Here is a 20604-nt window from a genome sequence, read left to right as displayed (position 1 = left end):
AGTCCTAGCTACTCAGGAGGCTGAAGTGGGAGGAACCACTTGAGCCCACGAGGTGGAAGTTGCAGTGAGCCAAAATCACGCCACTGTACTCCAACCTGGGCGACAGACTGAGACTCTCAATCTCAAAAAAAAAAAAAAAAAGTAAAACTCAAAACGGCTTTCTAGAAATTAGTAATTTAGGCCGGGCATGGTGGCTCAAGCCTGTAATTCCAGCACTTTGGGAGGCCAAGGCGGGTGCATTGCTTGACGTCAGGAGTTCAAGACCAGCCTGGACAACCTGGCAAAACTCTATCTCTACTAAAAATACAAAAATTAGCCAGGTGTGATGGCGGGCACCTGTAATCCCAGCTACTCAGGAGGCTGAGGCAGGAGAATCACCTGAACTTGGGAGGTGGAGGTTGCAGTGAGCCAAGATGTTACCACTGCACTCTAGCCTGGGCGACAGAGAGAGAGGCTCCTTCTCAAAAAAAAAGTAATTAAGAACGTAGAGTGTAATGATTGACAGCATGGGCTGTAAAGTCAATCTTCCCAGGTTCAATTCCTGGCTCTGCCATTTACTAGGTGTGTGACCTGGACAAGTTACTTGGCCTTTCTGTATCCCAGCTGCCCCTCTCAAACGACAGAACCATCTCAGTGGGTTGTTGGGAGTATTAAATGAGTTTCTCCATGTAAAACCTTAGCACAGTGCCTGAAATTTGATGTGTCATATAAATACTCGTGGCAGGGGTGGGGGTAGAGCAATTCAGAAACCAATCACAATTAGAACACAAAAATGTCTGCTGAGGCTGTACTGAACAAACCAACAGAAATTCCTATCTAGGTGGTATCTAAACACATTGGAGAATTGTATTTATATACAATTTTTCCCATCAGCTTTACTGTTCCAGAAATTCACATTTTCACTGATCTGAGCTGATCCTCTACCCACAGTACCAGACTAGGCAAAAGAGCAAACCATTCTTTAAGGTGTTACCTGAAACAGCTGACCTTAAGGTCTAACAATGAAAGAGTGACTGAAGACTGAATGAAATCATGGTTAAGTGCACATTTAGCAAAAATACCAGCCCACAACATTATAGGCAAATTATGTTAGTCAGATTGTGGCGAACTATGGAGGTCCTCAGTAGTGGTCACTGATGGCCACTCACCCAGGTTCAGTAGCAAAACACAGAAGAGGGGACAACAACACTGTGTGGTCCTTGGTTCTGCCACATCAACTGTCACCAACCAGCACACCCTGGAGCCTACTTCTTCCTGTCCAGCCCCCCGCAGTCACTGTCCCCCAAGGTCATGTGTGGCAAGCACCCATGAAGCCCAGCTAAGGCCATCACCAGCGGCTGATGTTGTGTTACTGTCAATGATAAAAGCTGTGAAAGCTCTGCAGTGGTTTGAATAATTTTATCTAGCCTTGACCACTCTTTTAAGTATATATATCCAATTTTCATTCTACTTTATTATCACCTCCTATTCTCTGACTTTCTCTTCTCTCCTCTAGAAATTGCTTATCATGAAGTAAACAAACATAAAGAAGGTTTTTTGACTAGTTGCAAAACTCCAGTGGTGAACAGTACACACAGCATTTCTGATGTAATCCCTACTTATATAAACCAGGACGTTCCTGAGAGATTTAAGCCAAAGTTGATTTTCCTCTCTCCTGTCAATGTCCTGAGTGTCCTTGGCCTACTCTGGACATACAATTTCTTAAGCATAAGTACATTTCTCAGCATTTCCTTTGGCTCTAATTCCTTACATGTGGATAGACTGGTTTTGTATATAATCACTGTTTATTTCCTTAGTACATTTTCTATCTACGGCAAGTATGCTGCCAAATGGTTTAAAAAGTTTTTACTTTGAAGCACAAGTCAATAGAAAAAGATGGGAGATACACAAAAAGTAAAAGAGACACGCTTCTTTTAAACAAAAGCTGAATGTGGTTTAACTCAAACTGAGTTTTGGAATTATACCAAAGCCAGTATGTAAAACCATGCTGACAAAAACACAGGAAGCACTGTAAATAGCAGGTTAATGGATCAACACAGCAAAGCGATATGTGCTTAGAAAAAGCATTCTGCAATGTGCTCTCTATTGTAGTAAAGTTGCAAGATAATATATTAAAGAAGTTATATTTTCTAAATTTTTCTTGACCTTTTATTTAGTCTGAACTATTCCATCATATTTTTTCTTTATCTAAAGAATATTTGAAACAATACTTTAAAAAACTATTTCATTCTCTCCTATATGCTGACAAGAAATAAGAATGTTACCACAGTGACTTAAGTAATGTAAAGAATTAGTCACCAGTAAGAATCAACATCTTTTGGATCAGTAATAAATCAACTTATAAGCAGTGTCAGAATTATTACTCTTGAATTGGGAGAAGCCAAATACCTTCTTTTTTGTTGCTGAAAAATTATCCTCCAACTGACAATCTAAGAATATATATTAAGCATAGAAACAAATCTGTATCCAGTTCTGAAGACTTCTATACTACTGCTTGTTTTATGTTTCTGAAACATTTTGCTGTGGGTGATTTATTTCATATCCATGTGGCCAGCCATTTGTTTATTCTATTGCATACCATCTGTTTTTCAGTAGAGAGGTTTCAAGTTCTTCTCATTCCCTACCTCATGTCCCACAGAAAACAATTTATAATAGACATAGATTTAAATCATTCGGATTCATGTAGAGCTGGTAACACGAGCTGCCTTTCATTTGTACTTGGCAAATGCTTTAACGGGATTAGCAAATTGTGTTATTATGAGGTACTTATGGAGAGACAACACCTTTTTTTTTTTTTCTTTTTCTTTTTTTCTTTTTTTTCTTTTTTTTTACAATGACAAATGATGTTAACAGTTTCATTTTGGGTGTTTAATAGCAGTACAGAAGATTTCACTAATGTTACAGGAAATTGCCCTGATAAAGTGCCACTACCAACCCTGTTGGTATCTTTTATTTCTGAGTGTCAACGTAGGTGTTTCAGGATGTAGTGGGGTCCACAATAGTGGGGAGTAAATACCAAGTTGCTTTACTTTTAAGAGGACATTATCATTTTAACCCACATATCTAAAAATCCTGTCTGGTTCTTACATGTTGTGAGCATTCGCTAAGCCCTATGACCATAGTCTCACTTGTCTAGGTAACTTACAAGCAAAGGCCGTCCCCAGACTTCTCCAAAGAAAAGTGAATGCTGCAAACTCCAGCTCATCAGTACCAATTTATTCCCATGCTAGGGAGGACTTTGATGCACTCTACACAAGAGCCAACCGTTCAGAGGGACAACTTCTTGTTCAAACTATACAGATGACGTTTAAAGTGTTAATTACCATTTTTACAAGAATCCTTGCTGCTTTCGTGGAAAGGAAGTATCTGATGGCTGGACCCAGCGGCGGCTGTCCACAGTTCATGACTGACATTCGAAGGCTGAGAAGGGTCCATCTTGAGGTCTACTTGATTTTCACTAGTCCTTACCAAGTCAGAAGGAGATCGAGTTGTGGGGTAAGTGGCATCCTGATGTATAACTGATGGATTCGGTTTGTTGAAAGTGTTAAATGACATTTGTACTAAAGCTTCATTGATGAAGAATGAGTTTTCATGACACAAACTCTCAGATCGATTAAGTTCCATTACCTATGGAAAGAAACAGACGAAAAGTACAATAATTTTTCTAACTTATATAAGTTTCATAAAGTATTTATTCCTGAGAGAATCTTAGGAATCAAGATTTCAGTAAAAGTAAGGTCAAGATTACCACTTCTTTTCTTCCCCCACCCCATCCTCTTTTAATGAGCTAGTACCAAAAACTTCAATTTGCTATGCATGGCATGTCTTTAACAAAAAAAAAAAAAAAAAGAGTGGCGTTCTATGACATTAAAGTGTTTCCACTTTATTTTAATCAGAGAAAGCAGCATTTTTTACTTTTGCTAAATAAAAAAGTTGAAAACATATCCATATATACATGAGGAGTTACAATAAACATAATTTAGCCAACTTAAAAGGAAAAACAGATTGCAACAGAGATCTTGTAAGCTTATCAACTTCTACAACTTCATGCACTATCAATAAAAAAACATACATGCTTATAACACAGGAAAATAAACTCCTGGGACCAATGGGATTGTCAAGCATGGTTAGAAAAGATGCAAATAAATAACTCTTATTAGTGAAATGGATTTTGAATTTACTATATCAAATTTACAAAGAGAATAAGCTTGGCATAACAGAATAGTATTATACTTGCTAAATTCAGTGCCTATAGTATTTATTAATAGTTAGTTGATCTTCTAAAAGCTACTTCTACATAGAACTCTTAAGACAGATCATATAAAGACAGTCCTTCAAATACTGGGAAAGAGCAAGCTCACAGTGAGTGTGACTCCAGGACAAACCCACTTGGGCCTTTCTAGGACAACTAGATTCTATGTTTGCTCCTTAGGTAAGGGCATCTCAGGCAGAGTGCAGTGATCCCATAGGACCTGGGCCCTTACACTGTCCATTTTTTTTGAAACGGAGTTTCACTCTTGTCACCCAGGCTGGAGTGCAATGGCGCAATCTCAGCTCAATGCAACCTCCGCCTCATGGGTTCAAGCGATTCTTCTGCCTCAGCCTCCTGAGTAGCTGGGATTACAGGCGCCCCCCCACCAAGCCCAGCTAATTTTTGTATTTTTAGTAGACACCAGGTTTCACCATGTTGGCCAGGCTGGTTTCGAACTCCCAATCTCAGGTGATCTGCCCGCCTCGGCCTCCCAAAGTGCTGGGATTACAGGCGTGAGCCACCGCGCTTGGCCCACACCATCCATATTTTAAGTCAACATGGATATGTACTGTGTCTGAAAGCTTCCAGCTTTGGCTACCTACAAATTGAGAAATCCTCATGAGGTCTTACACAAAAACCAAAATGACAGATGTGTGGTTAGTGTCCTAGGAACCCCCAGGCCTAGCCCTGTCTTTGAGAGGCTGCCTCACAGCACCCTAGAAGGTCCATACCTCGGGGCCACCTGGAAGGAACACCGCGGGCAGGCTCCTCTGCCGGCCGTGCTTCCAGTGGCTCAGCAGGCTTTGCTGGGCCTGCATCCTCGCCCGCTCCCTCTCCACCAGGCGCTGGCCCTCCCTCAGCCGCTCCAGGCTGTGCTGATACTCCTGGAGCTGGAGGTCCAGCTCCCCACGGCTCCGCAGCAGAAGCTCCTCCTGCGACTGGCACTCCCGCTCCCGCTCCTGCAGCCAGCTCTCCTTGGCCGCCTGCGCCCGCTGCTGCTGGTCACACCTGCGGAGCCAGCGCCGCTGCTCCTGCTGGAGCTGGTGCTGGAGCTGATGCACGTTGGCCAGCTCCTCATGCTGCCTGTCCGCGTCGCGGGACTTCTGGTCCTGCAAAGGGCCGCCTCGGAGGACAGAGTGGCCGAGAGACAGGCCCTCCTGCTGCTGGAGAACCAGCCTGTGGATCTCAATGTGGCTGTCCTGAATGGTCAAGGCGGCCTGTCAGAGCAGACAGAGGAAAAATAATTAAACACAGGCTTCCATTGTTATTGTTTACGCTTTCCGCTGGAACTACCTCGAAACACAAAACGCAGGCCCGAACTCATTTCTCTTAATATTTCTGGCCTTTTCCTAAGTTACCTCCAAAGGCAAGATTTGTGGCATTCCACAGAGGTTTGTCTACATATGTCCTAGGGGTATGACCTGTGAATTCATAGAGAAAAGAAACAAAGCCCAAAAGCAGTATCATCCTCTCCTATGGAAAGGTAATTTGGTGCTGGTTGTTGGGTGATAGTTAAGCGAGTCTCCCGAATACGAACTCGGCATGTAAATTCACAAGGCTGTGCATTCCTGTTCTACATCTCACTCTCTTGCTGAGGTCTCCCTAGTCAATCGTTCATGAGAACTTAAGAATCCACATAAACCTAGTAGTATCCTTTCTTTGAGTCCCAAACCAGAAATTACTTGAGCTACATTGCATTACAAAGACATAAAAATAAAAATCAACTATTTGGAGACTTTTGGTAAATAATGTTTTTATAACATAATGCCTGAGAATAGCAGTTAATACCATTTTTAGGAGATACGTAAGTGGCTAAAGCTAGTCTCATTACTGTTACATCTTTGTATGATAGCAGGAAGGTCATGCACACAAAAACTAAGCTGAAATTTATTTGTTTAATAGATCGCTAACAGGAGGCTGAAATGATGAAGGGAAAATAGATACTCTAAAGCCCAGAGGACATTACCAACCAGATTAAAAAAACATTTTGAGTTACGGTATCTGCCTATGAAAAGTTTGGCAACAACACAGGAAATAATTACCAAGATTTGGAAGGATTCCACAAAACCAAAAAGATCTCTGTGAATGCCCTTGGAAGCTTTTAATTTTAAAAGTTCCCATTTAGAGTGCAAAGCAGTACAGAAGGGACAAATTGAAAATGGACACATACTGGGTATGTGTGTATGTTTTGACTCCATATGAGAAATCATTACTCTCCTAGGGATAAATTCACATTTTTCCTTCCTAAGAATTTTTTAAACTGTCCATATAACAGATGTTGGGAAGATGGGGATTTGACCATAAGTTCTTTGTCAGCTCAGCAGTTTCCTATACTTTTGAAAGTTAAAGAACTAAGGTATATTTTAAATTCATACTTGTCTTGGAATACGACTCAAAAATGTATTCACTGGGGCCTTTTGAAAGAAAATTCATATTTTTAAATTTGGAAATTAATCTTTAAAATTTCAGACACATGACTAGTTAGTGGCTTTTGGGAGTTGTTATAAATAAAACAATGATTATCATTCAGAATAGGTATTAATTACTATGATCTTTAAATATGAAATAATGAGCATGCAATAAACCACTTAGGACTCTGTTGATCTGGCTAAATAAAATTGTAGACTTTACATCACCACTTAACTCTAATAAATCCTAAGGGACAGTGTGGTAAGACAAACAAAAATCCAATACTTTCTAGGTCAAAACTACCACAACAACGCTCACGTAAGGGTTACAGTTACAGTAATTAAGTGCTGCTGTGAGGTACTCTTCATGTCTATCTAACATTTGGGATAAGGCCATTCTTTTCCCTTGCATAGAGGTGGAATCTGAAGATTGGATATTCATCTAAATTTAAATATTCATTTAAAGCTAAATGAATAATCTTCACACTTAAAGTTTACATTTATATTTAGGACAGAGAACAGCACTTGCTTTTCAAGTTTAGGGAAATTCCCAATTCACTCGCTTAACTTTACTTTGCTAGAATATCTGTGTCTTTTCCTTTTTGCCCTGTCTATGCCTCATTTCTAACTCTATTTTCCTAATACAGGGATCAAATTTCATTCCACCTGATTCAAAATTGTTTATATAAAAACTTCAGTCACATATAAGACATTCAGCTTCAAAAAAGACGACTGTGCCATGAACAGAAATCTTTCAAAGCCCATGGCCTTGGACCAGCTCAAAAGCTCTGGTTAGGTTAGGAGAATTCACTGTAGACTTTGAAATTTCCCATGTCGCTTTAACCTAATGTGTTGCAAAAATTAGGTCATTCAGGTGATCAAGCTTTTCTGGACCTTGAATCTACACAGAGCTGCACTCAGGGTTGAAAAGAAGACACATGACCTGTGAGTGTTTTCATCAGGCAACACCAGCCAGAATGCTCAATGTTTTCATCCCCCAAGTTAATGGCTGCTGTTCAGACTGTATCCCTTCTCAGCTGACATTTAAAATAAAGATTATTTGTCTTACATGATACATTGATTTCTAAGAACATCAACCCCAGAACCGCACCTCTAGCCCAAGACACTAAAAGCATTCTCACTAAATCTTGAACAAGACAAAGAGCTTGCTATCACCACTATTATTTAACACATTTCTAAAAGTCCTAGCCTAAGCAGTAAGCCAAGAAAATGAAATTCATGTAATTATTGACAAATAGTCATAATATCATTATTTTCTAATTTTTATTTTCTACCTGGAATACTTCAAAAAATCAATGGAAAAACCATTAAAATGAAAAATAAAGTTCAATGAGTTGGCCAGTTACAATATAAGTACCCCAAATCAATACTTTTATTTATATTAGCAACAACCATTGGGGACACAAAATGAAAAAAAAAATGTATTCATAATAGCAGTAAAGAGAAATAGGAATAAACTTAGTGAAAAAATGTATATATACACACATATCATACTATATGAAGACAATTACAAAGCTCTTCAGCAAATCATAGAATAAGAGACTGACCAATGTTCTTATATGAGTAAGTGATTAAGGTAAAGGTGTTGATTCTCTCCAATTTAATTCAAAAATGTAATGAAATTTTAATTTAATGGCATTGGTAAGAGATAAGAAACTTGTTTAAGAGCTCTTGTGGGGCTGGGCGCAGTGACTCAGACCTGTAATCCCAGAACTTTGGGAGGCCAAGGCAGGTACATCACTTTGAGTCCAGGAGTTGGAGACCAGCCTGGGCAACATGGTGAAACCCTGTCTCTACTAAAAATAGAAAAACTCGCCAGGTTTGGCGGCACGCGCCTATAGTCTCAGCTCCTTGGGAGGCTGAGGCGGGAGGATGGCTTCAGCCTGGGAGACGGAGGTTGCAGTGAGTTGAGATCGTGCCACTGCACTCCAGCCTGGGTAACAGGGCCAGACCCTGTCTCAAAAAACTAAATAAATAAAAAATAAGAGCTCTTGTGGAAGAATATATAAATATGCATAGAAAAATAAGATTAGCACTGTCATATACTCAAATGTAATCCAAGGCTTTAACAATTCAGATGTTGGTCCTAGAGCAAGAATAAAAGGTCATAAGAGAAAGAAGTCCTGATGGAGTCAAAGTCTAAATAACTAAACATGGAAGGCAGCATGCCTTTATATTTTCTGCTGAGAACTTAGGCTTCATTTTATTTTCTTTTAAATTCAACAAGATATGAAGCATGAATGAATAATAAACCAGTGAGGGAAAAATGTTTTGTCTCAGTAGTAGTCAAAGAAGTACAAATAAAATAATCAGATACCCTAATCCATCTTCAAATGGAAGAGAAAAAGAGAGAATGTTGGTTGATTTGATTATTTTGGCAAAGTCTATTGAAAACCTAAACAAAATGATTCTTCTTATTTATCCTAAGGAAACGGTCAGATGTATTCAAAGAGATGAGTACACAAGGATGTCCTCTACAGTGTTGTTAATAATACAAAAGTGTAAACAATAAGGGATTGAATAAACCCCACAGACTTGAATTTAATATATACTCATTAAAAAGTATGCTATAGAACAATAGTTGATGACAGAGAAAGTTACATGTTACAGAAGAGTGCATAGGAAACAATTCTAAAATCGAGCTTTATACACCAACATGATAATTTTAATTCTCTTTGTAGAATCAGAAATAATTTTCTTTCATTTACTTGTATTCTCAAATTTTTCTACAAATTTCTCAACAATCCAAACATTGCATGTATATCCTTTTGAGATATATTTTAATGAGTAAATTAAGCCATCGACACACTGAGCCTCTTTCTTGTGCACGGTCTAAGGTAGTGGTCTCCAACCTTTTTGGCAGCAGGGACCTGTTTTGTGGAAGACAGTTTTTTTTTAATGGATGGGGTGCAGTGTGGTGAGAATGGTTTCAGGATGACACTGTACCACCTCAGATCATCAGGCATTAGATTCTCATAAGGAGTGGGCAACCTAGATCCCTAAATTGCATGCACAGTTCACAATAGGGTTCACGCTCCTATGAGAGTCTAATGCCACCACTGATCTCACAGCAGGCGGAGTTCAGGTGGTACGGCTCACTTGCCCCTGGCTCACCTCCTGCTGTGCATCCTAGATGGGTACCACTCTGCACCTAGGGGTTTGGAGACCCCAGCCTAAGGGATCATCCCACCATTTAATCCTAAATGCAAGCATGATTTTTTTTAAATGTCTGCTTTTCCTTGAAAGACAGTAAGCCATTTGAGAGCAGGCTGTGTGGCTCATTTGCCTTTGTGTGCTCAGCCCTCAGCATACTCAGCACAGAGACAGGCACCACGTGTTCATCCCCTCAACATTAATAAATTTATAAATGTTGAGTGGATGAACAAACAAAAGAGTAAAGCAACATATGAATTACTTAACTACTCTAAAGGCTGATGGCCACATGGAGAAGTCAAAGTTGTTTAGGTGTGAATTTAGGTTTTCATCAGAAAATGTGAAGTCATGCTATACTCACCTAAGAGTTTCATTGTAAATGTCAAGCCAGATCATATTCATCAATATTTTTTAAAGATATGAACTGTTTTATTATTTCAGAGAAGAATGGTATAAAATGTAGTCATGGTGTTGCCTCTGATTACAAAACCATGTGAGTCCAACACATCATACTTAGAAGGTTGCCATTCTTTTAAGATCATTCCCTACCTCTCACTTTTTCTCATTTTTAAAGTCTGGGAATCATCAAAGAGAATTGCATTAAGAGAAACATTCACAAGGTCAAAGATTAGAGGAGGGTAGTTACCTGAAGGCTATATAAGAGACGGGTTAAATTCTGTATGGCTTGTATAATCTGAAAAACAAAATCATAAGTGTCAAATTCTTGAAAAAACTTTCGTTCTCCACAAATAAAGGCTGGTGATACATTTAAGGTATGTGCAGCTCACCTCTGACTGTGAAGAACCTGGAAAATTTCTACATTCCACCTAAAATACATAAAAAACAAGAAAATGAATAACCATTCTACTTTTGAAAAGCTGCCCTGTAGTGTCCCAAAATGTATAACTTGGGTAAATCACTTTGCTGTCTCTAAACTTGATTACCTCATCTATACTGACTCAGTTTCCTCCCAGAAATAAAAGCCTATAGAATTAAACAAACACTTGACAACAAGAGCGTCCTTCACGCAAAGTTGATGTTTGAGATACATGGCAATTTTCACCCAATCACCCCTTAAAACAACAAGGGATGACAGTAAGAACACCCTGAAAACTCAAGTGACAACATTTACCTTGTGCAAACCACAATGTGAATTGAGTTCTCTGTGCTCGGATTGCGGTTGTCTTTTGGGTCAGGCTGACATTTTATATTCTAGAGGCCAGATTGGAAGTTATATCATGTCTGGCCTCAACTCCTTTTCTCAATGTTTGAGATTCATGATATCAAAATATACAGCAGTTGGGGAAAAAAAAAAAAAAAAAAAACAGACTCAGACCCTGGCCACAGGGGCATGCTTAGCTGGGCTGCTCTAGATCCCACCACAGTCAGAGATCACCAGACCAGTGACTGCCTTAGTAGAAGTACTAGCAGCAGAGGCCATGAACCAGACACAGGAGACCATCTGTTCTTTAGGGACAGGGTCTATGCCTCATTCATTGTCTCTTCGACAGCACACATTAAGGGCACATGTGGATAGTGATGGTTTGCAGTCTCCAGAAATGAACACTTGTTTATTCATTTATTGTCTGCCTTCTTTCCCTAGGATGCAAATCAGTGAGTAGCGAGACTTTATCCGTGTGCTCCATATTATAAGAGTGATGCCTGATGTAGCATGGACACTCAACGAGTGAATGATTCTAAGTTGAACTCGACGGCATGCCATTCAATCAATATCGATCACCCACTATAAACTTCACACCTTATGCTATGGGAGACCATCGGATACCCTGTCCTCAAGGGCCTACAGTCTCCTGTATGTTACTTGCTTTCATCTGGGCACATCTAATTTTAAGCCATAAAAAGCAGCCAGCCATGGTCATGTCCTCAGGTAATTTTGAACTTGTTAAATTCAATTAGTTTAGGCTGATGATGCCAGGATGAGTTAGCCAGACCTCTGCTTCCCCTGGACTGCCAATTAAAGATTTCACTTGTAAGCAGCACCTCTGATAGGGAAAGGACAGAGGCTGAAAAAGGAGATGAAGCTTAAAGACATTAGATCTGTGCCCAACCCTGTGGGAGAGAACAGGCTCTAAGAACCCCCGCCCTAGAGGAATTGTTGGCGTTCTCGCAGCTCTTCTGGCTCTGTCTTGGCCCATCCACACTCCACTGATTCTGTAGTAAGACCATATGGCACAGAGTTTTTATAGTCTATAAAAATTAGAACCATAGAAATGAGCTGGACTGTGCTACCTGTGGTTATGCCCAAAAGCCACTAGGTTTGACACAAGACAGGAAATTTCGCGTTTTTAATGGAGTTGTTCCGCCACCTTGTGGTGAATATTTAAAACTGCAGTTGGTGATTTATCCATTATTTCTGCATTTGAGTTAATTTCATTTTTAAAAATTATTTCAGAAATTTGTTCTAACCTTACCTTGTAGAGGAAGCTAATGACAAAATATCCATTATACACCTTTTAAAAGTTTGGTTTCAAGTGATCCTTCCCTTTACCTGGGTTTATTAATTTATTAATTTTTCAAAATGCCTTATTAAGAGAAAAATTTTGCAGATAGCTTAATCCAAAGAAGAACCTGGACACTTAACCTCAATTGTCTACCTGTAGCTGAACTGGAGTGAGAGAGGGAGACTTCAGGGGTAGCAGCCACCCAACTTTGAATTCAAAATTAAACTATTACTAATTCACTCTCTCTTTTCTATTAACACAGCTGGACACCACAAATTTCACACTTAAAAGTGAAGTCTTCACCGAAAAGGATGAAAAGCAGGAACATTTTAAGAAGCAATACATTAGAAAGCTTACAATCAGAAGGAGTAGAGTAAAATATTACATTCCTATGCTCATTTTGGTCTGTGAAGTTTAAAAAAGAACACTCAGTCACAGCTGTCTTTTCTCTGGATTTTAAAAGTTCTGGACTTGATTTCTCAGTCCTATGTAATATACACAAAAAGTATATAATATGTAAAATATGTTGTATATATAAGAGCAGATCTGACATTTGCCATTTTTTCACATTGACACATATTGGCACCTAGTAATGTACCTAATTCACTTTCAGAGAAAGCTAAACTCTGGAGCCCCGACAAGTCAGAAGAGGCCAACTTGCCACCTCCCAGAATCATATTTTATTCCTTCCCTATTTCTGACATCTCACTTTTAGTGGACATTAATAGGAAGTTTTATGTATTTAATTCTTAAAGAGAGAGTTAACACCTATGTATATAGCAATAAGTCAAAAAAGAAACATTTAGAATCGCTGTGCCCCAAGGAAAAATTGGTCAAATTAATTAAAAATTGACCACAAAAAAAGTAGGTGAAATGTGGGTGGTGACAGGAAATCAACTGTGCAAGGAGAGGAGGGTCAAGGAAGGTGAAAGAAGCAAGAATATTCCAAAGGAAAAGGTGTTTCAATTACTTTGGCGCCATCTGGTTGCAAAATGGCCCCCGGGTGCCAGAGCTGCCAGACATAGTGCGTGAGAAGCAAAGGTTTGCAGGGCAGAAAGACCAGAAGTCAGAGAGCACAGACACACATATACACAGGAGAGTTTTTAATCTTTTTAATAATTTTTCAATCATTGCTTTGTTTACACCTACATGACACAGGAAGTGCAAGGACATTTGAAGAAGAAATGAGTTAGAAAGTTTAAATATGAATATTTAAATCAATCGAGAACAATTCAGAAAAGCACCTTGGTCCCACTCACTGCCATGACAGACCAGAACCTGAGGCTATTTTATTATACACAGTAACCGCTGCCGTTTACTAACAAATCAGTTCACAATACCTTCTCCCCTGCATCAGAGACGGCCAAGTCGGTTACCACACCCTGGATCCCGGGATCCACATCCGAACAGCCTCTTTCTTCTCTCCCTCCTGTGACTAATGCTGGAAGCACGCCATCAAGACAGAAACAAAAAGGACAGCGTCAAACATCAGCCAGCCGATCGGGTTCTCCTGTACACGGCCGACACATATTTCAAAATAAGAAACATCACAAAATACTACCTATTGAGTATTCTTAGACGAGGTGCTTGGATGAGCGCAGAGCAATGCACGTGGTCCCTGCCCGCATGGGGCTTACAGGCTAACAGACAGCAACTGACGAAGGGCACAACGTATCACCATCTTTGCGCTTTTCTTTCTTGTGCTGAAGTGTTCGTGTGTTGTTTGTGGTACAGAGGTTAGACTCTACATCTCACTCTCACTTAATAGGAAAAAGCCTCCTGGGAAGGGTGAAATTTAAAACAGGTGCTGTAGAACAAAGCAAGGTCTCTTGGCAGACCCAAGTCTGTAAAAAGTCTCCCTTGTGGCCAGTGCAAGAGCAGCAGACGATTAACAAGGGTTAGGAGGAAGGAGGAGTCCGAAGGAGGAGGGAAACGTCTTTCTAGGAAGGCAGAGATGGCTCATACTTCACAGTCTCATAGTCATACAAACCAAGAACCTGTCCCTATCTCTGAATAACTTATTTTTTAACAATTTTTAAATGTGTTGTTTTTCTCACATTTCTTATTTATGCTTTAAATTTACAAATACTATGTATTTAACCTATGAAAACACAGAAACTAGTCCAGAAATATTTTTAAATACCAAATACAGATTTCACTTCATCCATTAAATCTCTGTTGGCAGGATTTTATTTATTTCTTTACCCATGTGAACTCAGTTAAAACTTAAACTGTGCCCACCTTGCACTGATTAAAACTAGAATTTTCAAAGCCCAAAACACAGTGTTTTATTAGAACCATATCCAATCTTGACCCTGACAAAATGGATATTCACTTTGTGACACTATTTGTATAATTTTTTATTGTGTCATCTGGGAACTTTATTTCCAATACAGGAAATGTTTTTCTTTAAATTAATAAAAATACTTATGTCTTTGGAAAATGAGAGTCCTCTAGGATTTCAAAGGCCTCTTCTAATACAAAGACATTTTTGTCTAAATAGAAATGGCTTCAGATGAGATCAGCTGAAAACAAGTCCATTTTGTTCAAGTTGATCAGCACTTACTCACTTAGTGAGGGGACATTTCATAGGTTTCTCTGTCATTTGAAAAATGGTTCTACTATTGGGTGCTATTCCTAACTCTTAAAGAGTGGCCAAAGGCATCACTAAAGAATTCACCATTCTGTTTCTCACTCCCTCATAGAAATTAGGAAAATCAAATGGGAAAGAAGCTGATGACAAGGCAGAAAAATAAAACACAGATCAGGTCCCTGTCCCTGTATCCAGTTTCAGGGGGGCTAGAGGGTCTCCAGTGGACAGAACTTTCCTAGAAGTAGAAGATATTCATCATATATACTGAAGACTGAAAATAGAGCGGTCTGCTTGGCTTATAACCTCAGGCTGATGTAAGCCTGATGCAAAAGAGCCCAGTCCTCCAAGTCACTCGCAGAACCGACCCATTCCGTCACAGTTGCAGACCTTCATTTAGGAATAGCCTTGCGCCTTGAACAACTTTATAAAGAGAATCAAACTCTCATAGCACCATGTTCCAGTCTGACCCGGAACTGAAGAGGCCTTGGGGTACAGGACCCCACTAGCCTGCTTCAGTACTTCCTCTGCCTGAATCCCGATATCAGACCCCTCTAAAGAGCCTCTCAATGGTTCTGGCAAATGCCACGTGTGTCCCATTTGAAACTCTCCCCAGTCAGGAGAGATGTGGATACACACAAGGAGACCTTCACTGCCTGGCCTGAAGGGAGGGAAGGCTCGGCCACGGGCTCAGGCAGCTGCGGAGCGGAGCCTCTCCAGCTGTCCCTGGGGCGAGGCTGAGAGCAGCAGATCCCTGCATGTATTTTTAGACAGAGCCTCCTCAATGGCATAATGAGGTTCTTCTTTTAAAAGGAAATCACCCAGGGCAGTACAACTCCCCTGATGAATCTGGGCTGTGTCAAAATGAAAAACATATGTGCGCATTCTGAAAATAGAAACCCAGGATTAGATAAAGCAGAACTTGACAGAGGAAGATAATTAGTGGTGCTGGTATTTAAAAAAGGAAAAAAGAAGTATAGAATTAAAAAGCTATACTGCGTCTATATATCTTAATCAAGGGATGTTGTTAAAGAAGTTCTGAGTTCAATTTAACCTTCCAATCTCTAACTATTGAAGACATTTTATCCATTTTATCTTACGCACATAAGACCTTGTGGAAGTAAGGTCATTACCACCTGCACAGGATGAAAAGTATACTCTTTATGCTTTTATCTTAGAAACCTTTCTGGAACTAAGTAGCCTACAACTATACATGTAACAGGATAGCTAGGTTCTGGGAAATCACCTAAACCAACTCTCTACGTCCTATTTTTTTATATTTAAAATGTATCGAAACAGTGTTTTAATAAATGAATTCTGACATGCACTAATGTGTAGGATGGCACAGATCAAGAATTTTCTGGCACTTCCGCTTTAACCATACACTAAACTTGGCGTGTGAGAGACAGAGAGAGAGGGAGAAAGGAGGGAGGCGGAGGGAGCCGTGTGTATATTTCCGGTTTTCTGAGCTGTTTTCTCAGTTGATGCACATGAGATTAGGTTTAAGTGCTTGTTCTGTAATCAACTGCAGGGACTCCCTCTTTAAAAAACCAGAAAAGTTAAAAAGTGCTTTCAAAAGTGTATTCAATAAATCATATCAAAAATGAGGCAGAGTAGGTGTTGGGGAAGGTCCAACATTTGGCTGGCAAACAGAGCAGTATAACCCACCAACTCCTCTTTAGATCCTCATACTTGAAACCCCAGTGTCATTATTATATGCATATGATATTCATTTAGGCTAGCATATTTATTCTCAGTGTTTTTCTAATTTAAAAAAATATATCAAGTCCCCTTCAACCAGAGACAGTCATTGCCTTTACTTCATGTGACCACTGTAAGCTCCAGGGGCTGCGCTCGGGCTCATTGCCAAGGCCTGCATTTTCACTTACAGGCAGTCGGTGATCCTGGTACATCATGAGAACTGAGTGTGTCCACCAAGACAGAGTCTCCACAGCTGTCCTCGCGTGATTGACTCACGTCGCCCATCTGTGAGGCCTTCACTGCAACTTGTAGGCTCTCAGCTAAGATAGAGAAAAACAAAAATAAATCTAAAAAACAAAGATAGGTATATATTTAATCTAGACCAGGAGTTGGCAAATTGCATTTGGCCTGTCCCTGTTTTTATATGACCCAGGGGCTAAAAATGATTTTTACATTTTTTTTTTTTTTTTTTTTTTTGAGACGGAGTCTCGCTCTGTCGCCCAGGCTGGAGTGCAGTGGCCAGATCTCAGCTCACTGCAAGCTCCGCCTCCCAGGTTCATGCCGTTCTCCCGCCTCAGCCTCCTGAGTAGCTGGGACTACAGGCGTCCGCCACCTCGCCCGGCTAGTTTTTTGTATTTTTTAGTAGAGACGGGGTTTCGCCGTGTTAGCCAGGATTGTCTCGATCTCCTGACCTCGTGATCCGCCCGTCTCGGCCTCCCAAAGTGCTGGGATTACAGGCTTGAGCCACCGCGCCCGGCCGATTTTTACATTTTTAAAGGTTGTCAAAACACGGGCATGTGCCTGCGCGCGCACTCACACACACACATGCACACACACCACTGCATCCCAGAGACTGTGACTTACAAAACCCAAAATACTTCATATCTGGCCCTTTATAGGAAAAGTTTGCAGACCTTTAATCTAGACCAATACTTTTAGCATCATTTTACAACAGAGAATTAACTCAATAAAAAACTATAAACCCATTATATAAAAATATCTCAAATGCAACTTTCAGTAAATTGGTAGGCCTAAAAACTTCCTGTCATTCAGTTAGTATAAACATACCAGGCATTAAAATTTTAAAACCTGTTACTCAGAAATATTAGCTATTCCTCAAAAGAGTATTTTCCCTACACTTTTCTTTAGAAATACAGATTCCCAGTCTTTGGCTCTAGACTTACTGGATTTGATTCTCTGGAGGAGAAAACAGGATTTGTATTTTAAACAAGCACCTGTTCTAGGGGCTATTGGGCATTTAACAACTAAGAGGGTAGTTTACAGATTGGAGGAGGAAAGAGACATACATGGCTCACTAGGCTATGCAGAAGCAAGTGTTCAGCACTCATCTCCATCAGCTTTATTAGAGCATCATAAATGCTACTGCAGCGTGGAGGAGGAAGAGCATTCTATTAGCTAGCAGGATTCGGAATATGTTTTTACAGGAGGTGAAAACTGAGCAGGACCTGGAAGGATGGATGGGTTTCAAGAGGCAGAGACAGAAGAAAAGAAAGGAAGGAGGAAAAGCTGTCCAGCAGAGTGAAGTCCCAAGGAGACCATTCAAGGTGCACTACGGAACTGGTTTTTTGTCAGAAGATAACTCCCTCACTCTGATAAGAACTCCTGCTTAATCTTTCAGCTGCCGCTGGTGCTGCATGGTCAGTGACCGAGGGTGGATTATCCAACTGCAGCTAAGGCAGCACCTCCATTGCTCTGGGTTCTAAGCAGCTGGGTCCGCTGCTGCCCTGGCACCTCTGTCACAGTGTACCAGAGGAATGGAAGCAGATGGGCGTACAACTCAGCGTTAATGAAAGTTTTGGTGGGGGAGAAAGTTAAAGCCACTGGCTGATACTGAGAGTGGGCGATCTATTTGATCAAGGCTTTATCAAAGATAATGAGGGAGGTCACTGCTTCTTGTCAACCCACTTGGAAGTTTCTTTTTATTTCTAAAATATATCTTGACTCGGCCTCTTCTCTCTGCTCCCATTGTCAATGGCACTGGTCTAGACTAAGGCTCATCTCAACTTCTGTTATTACTTCCTAATAGGTCTCCAGGCAGATTTGTCTCCTTCTAGTCTCTTGTCCATTCAGCAGCCAGTGAGTTAAGACATAAATAAGATCACGCCACACCCATGATTCAAAGCTTCCAATGCTTTCCATCATGTTTGGAATAACATCCTCTTTTAAAATTATTTACACATGGCCTACAATGGTCCGATCCCAGCCTGGCTGGCCCACATCACCTCATTTAATGGTGATCCATGCTGACATCTGCCACCCTGGCCTCCTTTCTTTCCTTAAACACGTGAAGCTCACTGCAGCCTCAGGGGCTTTGCACTTCCTTCTCTCTGCCCAAAATGATCCTCCCCAAGCTCTTGAGACAGCTGGCTTCTCATTTCTCAATCCTCATCTCAAAAAGAGGTCTTTAGGCTAATCTCTCTGAAGCAACACCTTCACCTTATCACAATCCCATTATGTTTGGGATAGATAACTATCCGAAGTTCTCTTTTTTCCTTAAGTATTGTCTGTCTTTCATCACTAAAAGTTTTACAAAAGCATCACTGCCTCCCAAGCACCAGCAACAGTACAAGGTAGATGCTCAGTGGATATCTGAGAAACAGATAGATGAGGGGTTCTATCAGTGAACCCTACTTCAGACCTCTATGCCCTTCTCAAGACCTCAGTTTCCTCAACTGGGAAATAAAGATGGCTGATTCTAAGATTTCTAAATTCTCTTCCAGAGCTAATATTCTGAGATTCTAAACCAGAGGCTGGCAAACATTTTCTGCAAAGAGCCAGTTAATAGTTTAGGTTTTGTGGACTAAACAGTCTGTCAAAACTGCTCATCTCTGCCACTGTAGGAAAAAGTAGCCACAAGCGACACATAAACAAGCAGATGTGGCTGAGTTCTGGTAAAACTAAACTTACAAAAGCAGGTGGTGGGACGTGTGCAGTCCGTGGTCTGTAATTTACCAGCCCTTCTTCTGTACAACAGCATTTCCTGCCAGTCTCTCAGGAGGTGGCTGGTTTATCTCCGAAGCCCTTTGTCCCACTGTCACTTCCAGACCATTATCTCCACCTCTTCTTCAACTCCTTTCTGCCTTGAAGCTCCTGCCCTCCGGTCATACTGCTCACTACCGTTCCTTGTTGATTTTCCTCTATAGACCTTCAGCCACTCGCCTGCCTTCTCTGAATGAGTCAGCACACGGCACAAGTTCTCCGCATCCCACCAATGCTAATCCTGTCAAAATTCTCAATATTTTCAATTCTATAAACTTAGTCCTTCCATCACCCTGGCCTCTCATCCTCTGGACTTTCTCATCTCCAATGATCGTGCCCTTCACCCGACCTCGGCCACCATCTCCCATTGTTATTACCAACATCTGCACTTCGCCCCCTTAAGCCTATTCATCACACAGCAGTCAGGAGGTACCTTTCAAACCACAAGTCAAGTCCCTGCTCCACTCAAAATTCTCTAATGCTTCCCATCCCACGCAGGATGAAATTCCAAGTCCTCCTCTCCTGCCATGCAACCTGAGACCTAGTGAACCCTGGACTCATAGAACCCTGGACTCATCCCCTGCACTGCTCACTCCACCCTCCCTTCCCTCTGCCTGTGCTGTTGCCCTGCCTGCTCCTCAGGCGAGCCTGGCACTTCCCTGCACCAGGACCTTTGTGCCGGCCATTCCCTATACCTGGAAGACTCTCCCTCAAGATATCACTCGGCTTTCTTCCTTCATGTCCACTTACACATCATTATATCAAAGAGGCCTTCCCTGACCCCCCTATCTAAAACAGAGCCATCCCAACTCCATCACCCTCTCTCCCCCTTATACTGCTTATTTTTCTTCATAGCACTTGATACAATCTGACATATTTATTTCTTTATATTTGGTGTTTCTAGAAATACAAGTTCTAGCTGAGTAAGGACCTTGTCTTGTTCTGCTGTATCCTCAGCACCAAGACCACAGTGCAAGGCACATAGTAGGTGTTCAATAAACATTTTCTGAACGTGTC

General features: G+C 40.8%; 1 protein-coding gene across 5 annotated transcripts in view; it reads right to left on the bottom strand.

Annotated features, from left to right (window-relative positions):
• Positions 1-20604, bottom strand: part of ARHGEF28 (Rho guanine nucleotide exchange factor 28) — a 313224-nt gene that overhangs the window by 27011 nt on the left and 265609 nt on the right. For 4 of the 5 annotated variants that reach the window (XM_009208611.4, XM_021939453.2, XM_009208612.4 and 1 more), the window contains 6 exons: positions 16776-16907; positions 13637-13737; positions 10623-10661; positions 10481-10528; positions 4984-5469; positions 3324-3627 (listed from right to left, as the gene is read on the bottom strand). In XM_009208611.4, coding sequence (XP_009206875.2) covers positions 3324-3627; positions 4984-5469; positions 10481-10528; positions 10623-10661; positions 13637-13737; positions 16776-16907 — 1110 coding nt within the window. Of the gene's footprint in view, positions 1-2698; positions 2706-3323; positions 3628-4983; positions 5470-10480; positions 10529-10622; positions 10662-13636; positions 13738-16775; positions 16908-20604 lie in introns of all 5 variants that reach the window. The other variant, XM_021939454.2, reaches the window with a different exon arrangement.

Source organism: Papio anubis, chromosome 5 (assembly GCF_008728515.1).
Source record: "Papio anubis isolate 15944 chromosome 5, Panubis1.0, whole genome shotgun sequence".
In the NCBI taxonomy this organism is placed as follows: domain Eukaryota; kingdom Metazoa; phylum Chordata; class Mammalia; order Primates; family Cercopithecidae; genus Papio; species Papio anubis.
The sequence above is the reverse complement of the archived record's forward strand: the minus strand, read 5'-3'. Positions and strand labels throughout refer to the sequence as shown.